General features: G+C 31.6%; 1 protein-coding gene across 1 annotated transcript in view; it reads left to right on the forward strand.

The window, feature by feature from the left end:
- The window catches only part of LOC132722542 (cysteine-rich motor neuron 1 protein-like), a 95,919-nt gene that overhangs the window by 66,460 nt on the left and 11,258 nt on the right, over positions 1 to 18,201 (forward strand). Inside the window, exons 4-6 of the mRNA XM_060707052.1 lie at positions 14,500 to 14,622; positions 15,271 to 15,525; positions 16,075 to 16,266. Coding sequence (XP_060563035.1) covers positions 14,500 to 14,622; positions 15,271 to 15,525; positions 16,075 to 16,266 — 570 coding nt within the window. The remainder of the gene's footprint in view (positions 1 to 14,499; positions 14,623 to 15,270; positions 15,526 to 16,074; positions 16,267 to 18,201) is intronic.

Raw genomic sequence — 18,201 nt, forward strand, 5'->3', positions numbered from 1 at the left:
ATTGTGTTTTTAGAGAACGCCACCTCGTTAAGTCACAAGGTGTTAACAATCAAAACACAACAATAAACGTGTGAAAAACTCTATTTCCCATACCATTTTAGCGTATGCAAATGAAGTTAAGTATACGCGTGACGTGTTATTATCCAATAATATCCGGATAAACAATGCAACGCTCCGCCCATACTGGAGATGGTGTATACGCTTCGCTTGTTGAATTTAGACTGCATTGAATTGACCTTGGACTTGATCAGTCATTAAAATTAATCGTAACAAGTAGATGTAGATCTAGTTTGTTTATTTCAAATGAAAAAAAAAATGCACAACAGAAAACGCCTTCAACTAATAGGGTTTTCGTGTTGGAGACAAGGAAAAACAACGGAGAAGTTAAAAAAATTCTGGAAAAAATGTCAAACATGTACGTAATGGATTTGAAACTGTTTTGTTAATAAATATTCAGAAAGTTAATTTTTTTACATTTGCATCCATTTAATATTCGGAGCGTACTTTTTCAACATTTATATAAAAATGATGTTGAAAAACAATCCTACCGAATAAAAAAGATGTCATTTATAAATTTTGACTTTTATATCACGCTGACTGTCTTACGAGACCGTTTCATTAAGCGACCGTTTTGGGTGTTTCCCTTGCCCGGTCGCTTAATACACGTTTGACTGTATATAATATTGAAAATGGTCCAGGTAGCTTCATCAGTATACCTGAACATCCTATGGTACAGCCTTAAAAATAACATTTAGCAAGACAACTGCACTGCTTGTAAATATTTCACCCAATTTTATGTAAACAAGACCCCCTTTTGATTAATTTTATTTCTTTTTTTCTGCAGAAGTTAAATAGTGTGATTTATATTTACTTTTGTGTCATAACTTTCAGCTTTTAGGGTGATCTTTTATATTTATGTTCAATTTGAAATGTCAGATGTAAAGTATTACCACTTCTCTTTTGAACTTTTGAAACAGAAACTATTATGTGAAAATGCATTTAGATAATTTAGTAGGGATAAAACTGGATTTAGCTATAATTTGTCAAACTTCAAAAGGGAAGATGTTTTATTTTATCTGGTGACTTAAAAATGCTGAATCATTTAGAGTTAATGTGCAAATTGCAGATATGAATGATCACTTTGTAACAGCAATAAAACTTGTGATGAAATCTTACAATTTGAAATGATAAATAAATTTTTAGATGTGATTGTTTTTTATGATGTTGAAGAATTTAAATTGACATTTTAATAAAAGTGCAAAGATTGATTAACTGAATGTCATAGGAAAAATGTCTAGAGTTAAAATTTACTGAAAAAAAGACAGTGAATTGCTCACTGAGATATTGCCCCTGTGGCCATATTAAGTGATAATAGAGTGAAATGTTTGGTCTGTTACTTTGATGGCTTAAAACTATGCAAGAACTTTTTGGTACGTTTTGTGCAACTTGCTATGCAGCAAGGTAGATTAGCATTGCTGGTTTTTATTGATTTTTCCTTATTTATTGGGGTTTTACATTACATCCACCCGCCATAGTATTGGTGACATAAAATTATGGTGACTTTCCAGCTTTATTGGTGGAGGAAGACCTCAGGCCTGTTCCCTCTAGTGCATTTATTTCAGGCACAAAACTGGGCGGCCTAAGTAGAACCGACTGACTTGATGTTTTGTAAGCAGCTGGATAGCTTTCTCAAATGAAAGAATCCTGAGATCTCGCTTGGCTCAAACCTACTGGTGAGAGGCAACTGGTAAGAAACCCAAACATCTTAATCACTCAGCCACAGACAAAGAAATGTTCTTTAAAGCAGCATGCCTCCAGATTCATGCCTAATTTTTCATTAAATTTGAAAATGTATTTAACAGTATAATTTAAAAGTCCCAAAAAAGAATGCAATTTTTAATTTTCAATGGCACTTACAACCCATGAAATTTCATAAAAGGTCAAAAAATTATGCAAAATACCCCTTACTGCTTAGTAACCAGTAAAAAATTATTATAAAACGAAAAAGGGGTATTAAAATCGCAAACATGTAAATTATTACAAATTTTTTAAAACTAAAATTTTTTGTACATTTTTCTGGTTTTTGTTTTTATCGAAATATTTTTGCCATCTGGAGGCGTGCAGCTTTAAATTTTGCTATGAATTATTTTCAAAAAAATATTGAAAAGTTCTATGAATTTCTCAGATTTAAAATAAATTAAATTCCAACATTTTAATGACAAAAAAAGAAAAAAATTGCAACATTTTTTTGTATTCCTTGGGGTAATTATCGAGAAATATTTGTGTAATGTAACAAATAAATGATGCAATGAAAGCTTCCGGCTGTCATTATCTGTTATATAACATTTTGAAAAGGATGAATATCTTAATACATCTCTTATTAAATATTTACGCAGGAAGTTTCATTCTGACAATGCATTATGGGTGTTTCTTTTCATATTTCAAAATTGATAAATATCAGGTAATTGTTTGAGCAGTCATGCCAGGAATTACAAAAAATGATCTACAATATGGTAATTTCAGAACTTGGGGTTAACGCTCGAAAAATAAAAACAAGTTATATTGAAAGCACATATTGTTTTAGAATAATTCCATTTGTTTTGTATGTTTTATGAATTATTTGGTTATTAATTTTTTAAAGATGGAAAATTACCGGGAAAAAATAAAAAAACATATTAAAATCATTTAAAACCTTTCCCCTCTAAGTTGCAAAAATTTGGGAGTTATGCTTTTAATAAAAAAGGCCTTAAAATACAAAAGCGTACAAATTTAGAAGCATGATGGCAGTCTCAGGGAGTTCATTGTCTATCAACTTTACTTTAACTGATGTAAGGAAAGCTTATCTTTTTGGGGTCCAGCAGTTAAGAGTTAAAATGGTCAAGATGATGAAACTGTCTTTTTAAGGGTTTTAGGGAGTTAAACCCAAAAAAAATTATTAGGAAAACTTGTTCTAAAGCCTAATTTTTCATTTTGGTGTTGAAAGTAGAATTTCTTCAATCCTTTGACCTATCCCTTTTAATTCCCCCCCCTTTCGCCAAAATCACCTCCTTCCCTAATTGAACCATAAATTGGATTCAATGTGATAAGAAAATTTGCCTCTTCTCAACACAACTGCCCTTTTCTTAAGGTGAGGCATAGAATTTTCTTCACTTCTTCCCCTGTCTGTGAAGTTTATAAAAATTTACTCTCCTCCCAAATCCATAAGAAGCAATTATGATAACATAATGTTGATATTTATGCCTTTCATCATGACACTTTCATATTTTTACAAATATCAGTATTATGAACTCTGCAGACAGTATCCACTGAATTTGTCTTTCAGAATGGCTGGTGGTTTACAATCCAGTTATCATGCTGTCGACAGCTCCTGATGAGACTTGTGTTATATTATCATTCCAGAAATATCAACTTATTCATTTATTGATATTTTCCCATCTTTTCCACTTTCTCATTGTAGCAGCTAATGAATACTGCAGCTTACATTAGTAAATTCCTTCAACAGACCTCCTGTTTGCTGTCTAGCTGTCTTGTGTTAACTAAAGAGAATTGATGCATGCAAAGTCAATCAAGGTCAAGGTCACCATGAACCACCACAATGTTTGAAGAATATTATTCATTTATCTTAAATTACTAGAGTATAAAAATGTTTGACATTTATTTTGGTTTAATATTTAATTAACCATATGGAATTTTTTTTTACCAATAATGCATTGTTAAAATTTTACTTATATGAATTTTGAAGAGATATTCAATGTTATTATTATACATACCAGTTTATAACATCAAAGAAAATGGTAAATGCAACAACTGTTTTCTGACTTCTACATTTCTAGCATCCTGTATGTTGTCTTCATCCATCATTCTTTGACACAACAGCCCTATTGACAAGACTAAAATTGAACTTGACCTAGATATTACATGTATCTGACCTTGTCATTCAAGGTCAAATTATTGATTGTTTACCTAAATAAGTCTTAGATTCACACATGGTCAAAGCAACTTTTGTGGCCAATCCAATATGTTGGATAATTTAAAATAACCTTGACCTTTTAATTACCTTGTTTGACAAGGTTGAATTCTTTATGGATTTGATTTATTTCTTAAAAAAGACATCACAAATGGCAACACCAACATGTTTTAGATAATGCAAATATGGCCTTGACCTATAAATAACCTTAACTCTAAAGGTCATCTATGAAATAGTAATTAACTTTTGTAAGGCAAAGATGTTTCCTGCACTACAATGTCCATCCTTAGATGCCATTACCTGTATATTAAGAAATGACAAGAAAAAGGGAAAAAGCAAGCAGCAACTCTTTTAAAAATGTTTCATTTGCTTTCTTAGTTGATTTACCTCTAATTTATAAGTGAAAGATCTGAGCCTGACAACTGATATATGAAACAGCTTGCTAAATATTACTAGAAGGCAAAGAAGCAGGTCAGTACAACCAAACTAATTTGCTCTTAGCATTATGACTTCATTCAAATGCCACCTACATATAACATTTTTCCCCAAGTATGAATAAATAAAATATAAGGAGTTGTTTAACTATGTAACTATGTGTTGGTCAATATTTTATGCGTAAAATATTGACCAACACATAGTTACATAGTTAAACAACTCCTAATATTTTATTTACATGTATCACGTACCCACCCAACCACTCCCCTGCTATAATCACTCATCCACCCCTACTCCCTAAAAATCCCTTAAAAAAAGACTTCAGGGATGTGAAAGCTGATGAGCCAGTTTTTCTGCTTAAATATTTAATGTTATAAAGGCATTTGCCCCAAAAAAAAAATTTGCAAGCATTTTCTATAGAATTCTGGTAAAAACATTCATTCTGTGAAGTCAATGTCATTTTGAACTTCCCAGTCTGGCAAATAGACATAAAATAAATCTTCTCTTTTCCAAGGTGAAGAAAGATGATTTATTTATCTTATTTCTGAAGGATAGCTTATTTACTGTGCCGTCTTGTTTGGCCTGGACTGTACAAGTATTTATTTTATGAATGTCTGCACAGACTATAAATTTAAAGAAAAAAGTGCAAACATTTCCTGTATCCTTTTAAAAAGGGGGTAAAAAAAAGAATTGAAATAAGAAAAGATTGCATGTTTTGTCATTATAAACTGCCTACGGTAATGCGTGAACAAATGATGTTGTCTTAATAAACATTTAGGTATGCAGTTGCAAGTGTTGTTGTTTTTTTTTGTGTGTTTTTTTTTATTTTAATGAACAACATTTTAAAAGTAATTAAGAATTTAATGTATTTTGTAAATGATGTATCAAGTTTGTTGAACAAAAAATATCAAAGCTGTTAAATGTTAAAAACAATAAAAGATTTTTGTCTTGTCCTTCTTTGATGGTGGTATATAATTCACAAGTAAAGAAGTCAGCGTGACATCCTTTAAGTCTGTTCTGGGCTGGTAGACTGTGCCATTGTCTTAGCAGTAGGTATTTAAGTTGGATCTCTATGACGACAGTCTCAGGTATGAAGCCTGGGAACGGCAGTCATTCAGGCAGGGTTTTATTTATAGCTGATAAAATAAACTGTGCCGCACTTCTCTCTAATGCATTATTAGTCCCCTACCGGTTTAACCGGAGGGGACTTTAGGTTTACCCTCCGTCCGTCTGTCCGTCTGTCTGTCTGTCTGTCTGTCCGTCAGTCCGTCCGCAAAACTGGATCCCGCGATAACGTAAAAAGTACTGAAAATATTTTTATGAAACTTGATATATGGATAGATGGCAGTATGGAGATTATGCACGTCTTTTTTTTTTCTTCCTATGTTGAAAATTCTGGTTGCTATGGCAACAAATAGTCTGAAAATATGGCAAATTTAACACATAAACTGGATCCAGTGATAACTCAAAAAGTACTTGAAAATATTTTTATGAAACTTGAAATATGGGTAGATGACAGTCTGGAGATTATGCACATCTTTTTCTTTTCTTCCTATGTTGAAAATTCTGGTTGCTATGGCAACAAATAGCCTGAATTTCAGATTTCTGATTTAAATTTTTTCAGCTTTTTCACTATATGTTCTTTATTTTTAAGGTGTTTACTTCAAACTTTTAAATATAAGTTTCTGGTCATCAACCACATCATATGTGACAAGGTTTATAACTCTAGCACAAAAAATATCAGTATTACCTCCCTTTTGAACTTAGATTTTTTAGGGGAAAAAATGTTGTCTATTTTTAAATAACTTCTTTATTTCCTAATGTATCTACTTCAAACTTCATATATATGTTGCTTTATTATCACTCGACCATTTTTGAGAAGGTTAAATACTCTAGCAAGACTATTTCCAGAATTATGTCCCCTCTTGAACTTAGATTTTTTTCGAGAAACTGGTATTTTCACTCCAACTTCTTCATTCCTTATAGGATTTACTTAAAATCCCACATCGTAATAATATGACAAGGTTGTATAAACATAATTTCCTTACTAAGCATGGAAACTTAACACATTACTGTGATATAGACAAACTTATTTTATTATGTTTTTGTGGTCGATTTTTTTCAAATACAGACTTCATCCTCAAATTCATTATAAATGGGCAATACACAGGAGTGTATGACAATTAAAGAACTTTTTGGGCGGGACCGGTAGGGGACTACTGTATGTGCTGCACTTCTCTCAATGCTTTTTATATCTGCGTTGCCTGAAAATGTAGATACTTTATTGTAGAAGGATTGGCCAGTTTTTTGCAGGAATCTCTGGTTATCTTACACCTTATACTGGTATTTACACACCCTTTGTTTTTTCCGGAAAAAAATATAAAGTGAAAGATAAAAAGTTAATTTCAGACTAAAATATAATATGTAGATATAAAATATATCATTCTGTTGTTGTACACTTAGAATTAAATATTATTTGATGGACCCCACCTCTCTTTGTTATTCATTTTAAATACCATTTTAATTTTCTGCAACTCTTTGTTTCAATTGCGTTTTAGATTAAGATGGGGAAAGTTTTTTTAGGTGTGATGTCTGTAGAAAGGTATGTTAAAATTTCTGAAAATTCTCAGACTGTTAGTTGTGAAATGATTAAATTATTTACTAATTACCAGATGGAATGGAATGCAGTAGTAATACTTGTTTTTGTGTATCTTACCTGTAAAATATTCAATACAGCAGCTGATAGATATATAGCCAAGGCTGAAAATATTATAGAAACAAAATTAGTAAGATAAGTATACTGCTACTTGTGTCCTATTTCAAGTGAAAGCTTTTGATACCCCCATTAAAGGATAAGGGGTATACCCCTACTAAAGGATGAGGGGTAATTACCCCAACTTAATAGTGATGAGGGGTTCACTTTTAGTAAATAGATTTGTCCTCGTCTGTGTGTCCTGCTGTCACACTGTCATTCTGTAGACAGATAAAGCAGCAGAATATGGGGAATATGTGTCCTATGTTCAGATCTATCCTGCAACTCATGTTCAGTGTTTGTATAAAGTATGTATGGGTTAATAGCCTGATGCAAGAAGCTTTTATATTACAGTGATATAAAAAATGTTCGTTGAGCAACCGGCCATCTTTTGATATACATGTATTTCCAAGCAGCAGATGAGCTTATGCCTCTTTGTAAAATTAATCAAATAGCTTTAACCAGGAGCAATTTAAATAAAATTCCTTTGAATTTATAAAGCAAGAAATACTTCATGAAAAATATTTTTTGTTATTTTTTTTACAGCATTTTTACAGAATTCCCTTTTATTTCAAATTCTAAAGTATGGAACAAATTTCCCAAGTACAGGTGGTCTATGAATATATCCTGGAAGAACTTAGTTTGTACTCAATTCTTGTTCAGAATATCCTGTTAAAGTAACAAATGTTTTCAATTAAACTACTTACGTGTAGGCACTTATTGAAAAGTGCTTACATCAAAATAATTGTCTATGAATATAGCAAGTATTGCTAAAAATAGATTTTTCCTGTAATATTCCATACATCATAATTTTTATCTATATGATGTAATTCAGGACATAATGATGGTTCCAAGCACAACTGTCATAACTCATAACTTCTAAAGCGATATATATAGTGGTATTTCTTGAACCCAGTTATATATTATGTTATGAAAACATGACCTGTCAAGAAGAAATAATGAAAACATGATTTTGAACTTTAAGTAAGATATTTCTAGCAAATTGCTTATGAATGTCAGGTCTTAATGGTTTAATTAATTTGTTGTTTTTGAGAACATTCTCTATGAAATTTCTTAAAGTGACATTTGTGAGATTTGAACTTGAGTTCACTTCCTGTAAGAATGTAAGGTATGATTATGAGATAAGTGGATATGAAACTCAATATGATGAACTGAAGATTATCCATTCTTTACTGTTTGCCCTCCACTTTATTAACCAATCAGAAAGCTTGTTACATTTAAAGAGTGTACTCCTTACATTAAAAGCTTTATTTGTTTTATTAATAGGATCAAAATGTAATTCTTTGTTTTGTTTTATTAGTAAATGTAAATGTATAACCTACCATTGTTTATATAGTTTATAAAATCATTAATGTATCCCATAAGTAAGAAAACACAACATGAACTCTGTAATAAAAACATTGCTAATTAAGTAAGTTCTTTTGAACTTTCTGAACAGTGAAACTTAGAGGCGATATGAATTTGGCTCTAGCTATTGAGTATATAGAGCCCCTAGCCATACACTATACCAAAGGCTGCTTATTTTATATAATGGATTCTTAAAACCCTTAAGTTGGCACATCCCTGAAAACTGAGGCCTAAATTACAATAATGATCAAGTATTTGTCACCAAGACATGGTTTAACTCTTTTTGTTAAAAAACCATTCTCTAAAACTATTTTTGTAGACCATGGCCAACCATAATGATGACTAATACCCAGTCATGGTTCATGCTCAAAGCATGGTTGACCATGTTATTCAACTATGGACTATCACATTTTTACCACAAACATTTGGTAAACAGTGGTCATTAATTCACAGGGGCTGCCTCCATTTCCAAGTAGCTATGTTGACCGATGTATGAGTTTGGCCTGGAAGCTTTGGATTCTTTCATGAAGGCCTACAGATGACTGTTTAACTTAGATGTCTGCTTGTAATAAGGGACAACAAGGTCCCTATTTTCATATTTGTAGAACTTGTCCTTTGCTGCAAAAAAACTTTTTAAAATTCTGAAATTTAATTAAGGGAATAAACCCAAAGTTTTTGAAAAACAAGGCAAGCACCTTGTAAAAAAATTCCAATAAACAGATTAACCTGTATTCTATTTCTGTAAACATTCTAGAGTGACACTTTGAAACATTCAGCTGTAAACAGCCTGAACAGATCAAAGTTATGTGTGAAACATCTTAAGCATGTTTTCAAAACATGGTTATGTTTTTATTGTTCTTGGCAGAAGCATGGTATTAGGTGGTCTGTAAAGGGAAAGCTGCTGTTTTGAAAAAAATGTAAGCCAGCTGTTAAAATTGTAGCATTTTTGTGTGAAGATTTCATGATGGCTTGCAGCCATTGGATTCTGGATTAGACAATACTGTGTGTTTAATTAGCAATTAAAATGCCAGTGTACCCAATTAGTAACACTGTTAATCAAGTTGCAAACTTGGAGAAGCTGCATGTAATATCATATAAATATTTAAGTGGTAAGATATAAACATGGAGCGTTTTCATTCATTATTTTAAAAAGCTGTCAGGTATTTTTTTGCCTATTTTATTCTACAATATTTCATTCATGATGTTTTATTTTGGGAAAGGTGAAATACCAGATATAAAAAGAATTAATTTAGATAAACTAGGTTTATATAGTAATACTTGTTTGCTGTTTTTGCTGATAAATATTTCAAGAAATGAAAATAAAAGAAATAAAAAAGTGTTTATGCCTTGTCATAAATCATTGACTGAATGCAGTACCAATAAAACATAAGAATTGTATTGTTTATAGTAAAAACCTCTAAACAATTCCCCTACTTTTGTAACAAAGTTGATATCTTTTTTTGCTGTTTTGGCTCAATTACTGAACATCTATTTAGTTAATATGCAGGTTTTGCCATTTTTGAGCAATGTTTTGCTTATTCATGAATTGAGATTTTTGTTGCCTTGATCTATCAAGCTGTGTTAACCAAATCTCAATTGGGGTTTATTATGTATGCTTGTTTCTTTAAAAATCTGATATGAGTTCATTCCATTTAATAAAACATTTCTCTCTGTGTTGTTTCAATATCATCTTCAATAATATCTTACTATCTCTGACTTATCTTATTTAAGTGGGCAAACATTTCAAAACTGGTCATTTATGCTGACATACATAATACCTTATGATGATCATGCTATTTTATACTGATATACTTTATGATGATATACTTTTCATGACCATGCTATTTAATGCTGATATACTTTATGATGATCATGCTATTTTATGCTGATATACTTTATGAATGGCCATGCTATTTTATGCTGATATACTTTATGTTGGCCATGCTATTTTATGCTGATATACTTTATGTTGGCCATGCTATTTTATGCTGATATACTTTATGATGATCATGGTATTTTATGCTGATATACTTTACGATGTTCATGCTATTTTATGCTGACATACTTTATGATGATCATGCTATTTTATGCTGATATACTTTATGTTGGCCATGCTATTTTGTTTGTTTGTTTGTTTGTTTTGGGTTTTATGTCACATCGACACAGTTTAGGTCATATCGCGACGTTCCAGCTTTACTGGTGGAGGAAGACCTCAGGTGCCCTTTTGTGCATTATTTCAGGCACGGACGGGCACCTGAGTAGAACCACCGATGTTCTGTAAGCTAGCTGGATAGCTTCCTCACATGAAAGAATCCAAAGTCCCTGTCGGGATTCGAACCCACAGAGGTGAGGGGCAAGTGGTTTGAAGTCAACGACCTTAACCACTTGGCCACGGACGCCCCTCCATGCTATTTTATGCTGATATACTTATGCTGATATACTTTATGTTGACCATGCTATTTTATGCTGATATTCTTTATGTTGGCCATGCTATTTTATGCTGATATACTTTATGATGATCATGGTATTTAATGCTGATATACTTTATGATGATCATGCTATTTTATGCTGATATACTTTATGATGATCATGCTATTTAATGCTGATATACTTTATGATGGCCATGCTATTTTATGCTGATATACTTTATGATGATCATGCTATTTTATGCTGATATACTTTATGATGATCATGCTATTTAATGCTGATATACTTTATGATGATCATGCTATTTAATGCTGATATACTTTATGATGATCATGCTATTTAATGCTGATATACTTTATGATGATCATGCTATTTTATGCTGATAAACTTTATGTGGCCATGCTATTTTATGCTTATAAACTTTATGTTGGTCATGGTATTTAATGCTTATAAACTTTATGTTGGTCATGGTATTTAATGCTTATAAACTTTATGATAATCATGCTATTTTATGCTGATATACTTTATGTTGGCTATGCCATTATATCATATTAAAGAAATTATTCCACAAGTGACTTAAAAAAGTATAACTCAAGGAGATGAAGGACAGGTCTAGGTTTATTAACCGATAGATAACCTCCCTTGTAAATCATTCAACATGACTGATAGGCTGATATATAAATGATGATTACTGATTGATTCATATGTACAATATTTCACATATCTGACACCTCACAGATAGATAACAGTGTAACATGTAGTTACAGTGTAACAGATATCCCAGGAATCTCCAACATTCCCCTTCATCTCATACTTACACTCAACTTACATTCTACCTCACTGTGAGCAATCTGTCAGTGTCTTCAAATTTGATTAATCAGCATAAAATAGCATGACCAACATAAAGTGTATCAGCATAAGATATATTACTATCATGTATGATAACTTATTTTTTTATTGAGCTCATATTAGAGAGGAGACAAATTTTTCTTTTTTAAGAGTACTAAACATGTTTTGTTTGTTTTCAGTCTTGTTATATTTTTCTGGTCATTCTGTACCATTGATTACAATACTTTATTTTGTTGAAGATTGAATGCAGTGCTTTAAACCAGTCTCTGTGGGCTTAAAAAATGTTGTACTTTCCTTAATCCCACATTAACAGACTGAGTTAAACCAATCTGCAAGTTTAGCTTAAAAGTTTTGTTTTCATAGCTGTTAAAGGATGTCAACTTTTCAAGATTTTTTCACTGGTATAGTACATATTTAAATCTTTGGTTGGTGCTTTCCCACTGAGTCATTGAGTTATTTCCCCTTTCTTCTTATGATCTGCATATTTTGTTAAATCATCTTAGAGTGACTTAAGTTGTAACAGGTGCAAAAATCAACATTTAATTGCCTTTTAATTAGGATAGCATGTAACCCATTGCAACTTGTTTGTAAAAATCATGCAGTTTTATTCTAAAACAAAAACTTGCAGTGTTACTATAAACTGTTTTCCCTTTCATGTTTAAGAAAAGAAAGAAATAAAGACCTAATATTAACTCCCCTTTGAACTTTGTTATCTTATTTCATCTAATTTGTATCTATTTCTTTGAATTGTTATCTACCCTTGTCTTGACAGCAATTATTGAAGGATAACCTGCTTATCTCCCTTTATCAGAATCTGAGAACTTTCTCCTGAACCTGTTTCCTAGGCTTATCAGATAGCAATTATTTTGCGAGAAATTCTGTCTGTCAGATACCTTTCCAAACATAATCTATTGTAGTGATGGATTGTTGTTTATTTGTTTTGAATTTATGTATCTGCACAAGGTATGGAGAGACCACACCAAATCTGTCTATTTGATGAATTAGCTGTTCTGGCTACTTCATTCTCTGCTTTGACATTTAAATCTTTGCATTTGATATTCAAATATATTATTTAAAAATACAGGAATTATAGATACTGTGATATATTATAATTTATTTCATAATCATTGAGATATCTTTATTTTAATCATATGTTTCAGTTTTCATTGACTCAAAATTTTCAGTATTTTGTTCTAAAACAAACATTACAACAAAATAGATTGTTCTTTCATATGATAATAATAATTGTTGAATTTAAGATAAATAATCCCTAGATATACTAGCAATTTAACATGTATTCTATAAAAAAAGGATGTCATTTAGATGAACTTGGACATGAAACTATTAGTGAGGGATATTTGGAAAATATTGTCACGATCAGGGAAGTCTTTGACCGAACATGATTGGGAGTGTGCCCAGTAATTAGCTTGTGATTACAAATGTTATTGGTAGTTATGTTATAGCAAACAAATAAAGTATCAATGATCAGTGAGAGAGAAATTGCAGCAGACGTACACAACAATATATTATTGGCATTCTGGCAAGTATGTCTGGCAAACGTGCCAGTCCAGGTCGGCCAGTATAATGGCAGTGTATCAAATTAATCATTAGTCATAATAAAAATCCATCCAGAAAACAAATCTCTTGAGATTTGCTTTTATTTTTGTGTGATTTTAAGACATACTGACATAGTTTTATAGCCTGGCTAAGTGTTTAAATGATCTGAAATAGTTCTAATTCTTTGCATAAGATTTGGCATGATATTCTTTGAAAAGTTAAGCTCCTGGAAATATGTATTTCTTAACCAAGAAGACCTTGAACTATGAGAGAGTGATGGAATTAAAACATTGGTGACAATATTGTGTACTAAAGCTGCATGTCCATACAAAAGGCCCTCATCTTTGGTCTATTTTTCCCAAAATATCTTATTGGTTGCCTTCTATATATTAAATATCATGTTAGAATGATATATGCCTGGATTGTGATAACAGAATAAATTGTCCACTTGGTGTTAAATTGCAGAACTGGCCCCATTATGCTTACTGAGCATTTATTTAGGTAGAAAGAAGCATTGCCTTGGTGCAAGGTTTGGAATAAAGAAAAGAATGATTGTCAAAATGTCAGAGACCAGAAACTTTTATAAGACCTTAAAAAAAGTTTCTGAATGCCCATTGTATGTCTGTTTTTCCCATTACCTCCTACATACAAATCACAGGGTGTGATCAGAGATTTGTGATGTAACAAATGTGACTTTTATTGCCTTTCTGATTCTACAGAATCCTAATTAGAAATAATGGAATGCCTATTTTTATAATAATTGGATTGTAACATGGCTATAAAAGTGTAATTATGTGGATATGAAGTTATTGTAGTAGAAACTGGTAGTGTTGTAGTTGGTTGGAATTTTTCAAAGATTTTGTCTTTTATTATCACTGTCTGTTTTTACAGCTCTTTCTCTTCAATAAAACCAGGTTGTTCTGTTTCTACTTTCTCTGCAAAACCATAAGGGAGATATAGTCAAATTTTCTGTTGTTTGTCAGTGTGTGTGTGTGCTTGTTTTACAGATAACTTGAAAATGATTGGATTCTGTTGATTAATAATACATGTTATATAGCCACATGTTTGCACATCATTAATTTATTATTAATCTGCATACAAAAATCTACAATTACTTACAAAATAATTTGTTTTCTGTTTTCAGCTCCAACCTTGTACCCTAACCAGTCCTCAAATAAATGTGCCAGTCTCTCCAAATGTAACATCACTTGTCAGACAGGCCTTCAACAGACACCAGATGGATGTCATATCTGCAAATGTAAACCAGGTATATAAGTCTTAGTGTTCTTTACTACTCTAAAGGTTGCTATTTTGAATCCAATTTTAAATAATGTAAAATTAGAAATATCTTTAATGCACCAAGTGGTTTCTGTACATAATGATACTCGGAATCTCATTGTGGTACATGGATATTGTACCCTCCAAGTACATTCCAAGTGGTGCATGACTTGCACAAAATGATATGTACTTTCCATTCAAGTAGTGTATGTACATAATGTATGTACTATCCAAGTGTATTTTGAGCTTCTATGCATTTTTGCAATACTGCAATTCTCTTGCACAGTCTTTTTAAAGATCATGGTTATGATTTTTAACAATTTTATATAATTGCAAAGCTCCTGTTTTCACTTAGTGTCTGCACAAAGTCGTTTTATAGCATTATGGGTTAATTTGGTCATAATTTTGTTTCAACTTTGTGTATATATTAGATTATCAAGGCCATAAAAAAATCATTGTACATTCTTAAGATGTCTGATTTTAAGAACCTCTTTCCTTTTGATTTTTGAAAGGCTAAGCTTAAGGTCCGGATGTTGTAGATCCTAGATTGCTAATGTGTTTGTAACAAAAAGAAAAAAAAAGAAAAAATTTTCAATTGTTACTTTATTTTAAATGAGTATTATACTTCTAATTTCAGAGGGATGTTTTAAGGATTGTAGCTATGGTTACGTATCAGATGAGCTTGGAAAAGAGACATGCCAGTGTCACATAAGCCCCCCAGACTGCCCCGCGCTTCACACTTGTTCCAAACACTGTAGTCATGGTTTTAAACTGAGTAAGAAAGGATGTCCAAAATGTCGTTGTCATAAATGTCCAACTTTGACCTGTGAAAAACAGTGCTACCATGGGTTACAGCGAGATAGACATGGATGCAAAGTCTGCAAGTGTCAAGGTAATGTCAAACAATATTTAGTTTTTAACTTAATTGTGAAGAAACCTTGTAGCTATTTTGAAACTACTTTCAAGTCCGCTTCCTGTAATTTACCAGTGCTGGTGTCATTTGTGGAAACATGGGCATGACTCCTGTAGGACTCGAACCCATGATCCATAGGTTGAAAGGCAGACACCTTAACAACTCCTGACAATATATGATAGCTTATTGTATTCACAGTGTTACAGGACTGATGAGAATGTTTGGAATCATGATCATTTTTACGTATTTATATCATATATTTTCCAAAACCAACATGGTTCAGAAGAATTATTTCTGCGGTTTAAAATAACTCATGTGAGAACATTTACTACCAAAATCTCTGTAGTATTTCACAGAGACATTTTTGTGGTTATATAATGTCTTGTCTCAGCATTAATTCCTTAGTGTGTAAATATTACAAAAATAAGTTGTTCACACTTACCTAGTGTTTGTTAGTATTCATAAAGGTGATATTTTCATATATACAAAATGTCATATACAGTTTGTCATATACAAGTTGTATTACAGAAGCATTATGGGAGAAAAACTGCACGATGAACATGACAGAGTTTACGCCTGGTCAGTCTTGGTCAGATGGTGACTGTAACCGATGTATGTGTAAACGTGACGGTACGGTGTTGTGTGAACCACGCACGTGCCCACAGCTGTCATGTGCGTTCATGGTGAAGAAAGATGGAGAGTGTTGTCCAGTTTGTCTCAGTAAGTTATATACATGTACATGTACAATTATTAAGTAGCATACATGTACAATTTGATAAAATACATAACAACATCGTTAGTAACTGATTCTTTAACTCTGTCATATTTTGTGTTGCTAAAATAGAGTGAAATAGAATCCTTAAAAAATGTTCAAAATAGCAAAACTGGAAATGTGCATTAAGCCTGTTCATGGACAGTACTGGAAATGGCAAGTTACTGTCCACAACCCCTTGCACCAGCTATAAGCCTAAAATAAACATTTATATTACTTTATTATTCTTTATTACATACAGATAGGTTTATTCTCAGTCTTATTACAGAGAGTGGTAGTGTGATACATTTATCAGGATCATTTGATATAAACCCTTAACCTGCTGAATTTCTTAAATGGACTTGTCCAGCTTCCTTTTTATAACTGTTCATTATCAATTTTGGGGATATAAAGATCAAAATTTAAAGTTCAGCCAATAGTGTGGAACCCGGTCGGACTGCAAGTCTGCCCTTTCTATTCTGGTGACAAAGGCAAATCAGTGTTGGTTCCAACAGCTACTTGATTTATTTGTTATTGACAGTTACTTTTGTGAGTGCCAGTATTTTTTTTTACTTTTTGAAAAAGACTGCAATACAATCTTCACTAAGGAATCCTTATGAACATATTTTGTTTTAATATCAAAACACTTTGAAGATGTTTTTGTTGAACAATATTTTATTTACAATATTGAATGATTCATGTTATTTAGTTGCATGCATGTAAGGTATATTGTTAACTGACATGGAATGCTTCTCGGTTTTCTTGATTTAAGTGTTTTGACATTTTGGTAGTTCTGAGAAGAATCCAGTAAATATTTTACTTTTTTTGTGGGGAAGAAAATTTACATCTATTTTGGCTCCTTTATCATTTCAAGTGTAAATTATCTATTGAAGAGGCACTTGTTTACAGGAATTCTTTGTGACATTGTAAATAATTATATCATAGTTTGATGTTAGGGATTTTTTTTGTGGAAAAGAAAAGTAAAAAAAAAAAAGACTTATATTAGTGCAATGATTGAGAGGGGAATGTCCTCTAAAAACAACAAATACAACATATGATGTTTGTTCTACTATATGTATTAAGAGTTAAGTGCCTATTTACAAAAGGTGAAATTTTATTTTCAAGTAGGAAAGTGAAGTACTTAATTAATCTGTTAAGAGCATTAACCTTTTTTATAAGATTGCTTTATATGGATTTGACCATTCTTACTTACTGTTATCAGTTTATGGATGTTTTACAAGTAAAAAAACAAAAGCTCTCTGATTTATTTAAACATGGTAGAATTAGGCTCTTAATAAGAGTGAAGGCTGTATTCACTAGTGACTATCAAAACTTTTGATATTTTGTAAGGCAAAAAATGAAAATAGTGAAGTTGTTTAAAAGCTAAATTTAGAATATCAGTTAAATGTTATACTTTATTTTAAAAAATTTGTGAAACTCTAAATTCCAAGAGGACAATGACCACATTTTAGCACGACTTCGATATTCCAGTATAATCAGGAAATAGGTACTGCATTTGAATGTACAGTTAAATATGACAAGGTCTTTTGAACATTATAATTATGTAAATGATGTGTCCGATGAATAATAAAGTAGATATAAATACAAAATGACATCATTAAATGATTCATCAGAAGGATAAGTCGCTCTTTGTAAACACGACTTTCACAGATTCAACTGTAATCGTGCGGAAAATCTTTGTATTAGAAAGTGGGGTAAAAAACCTGTAGACAATACTGGTATATCAAACATAACGACAGCTGTCATAAACTTGAATTGTACAACATTATAGGAGATAGAAACGATATTGTAGATTATGTAAATCTTGGGGCGTGAAATAGTTTATCTATGTTTGCATGCTGGGACGAAACAGGTACATTATTATGTTTAAATAGATAAATCAT

This window comes from Ruditapes philippinarum, unplaced genomic scaffold (assembly GCF_026571515.1).
Source record: "Ruditapes philippinarum isolate M1 unplaced genomic scaffold, ASM2657151v2 ctg3132_1_1_1_1, whole genome shotgun sequence".
In the NCBI taxonomy this organism is placed as follows: Eukaryota; Metazoa; Mollusca; class Bivalvia; order Venerida; family Veneridae; genus Ruditapes; species Ruditapes philippinarum.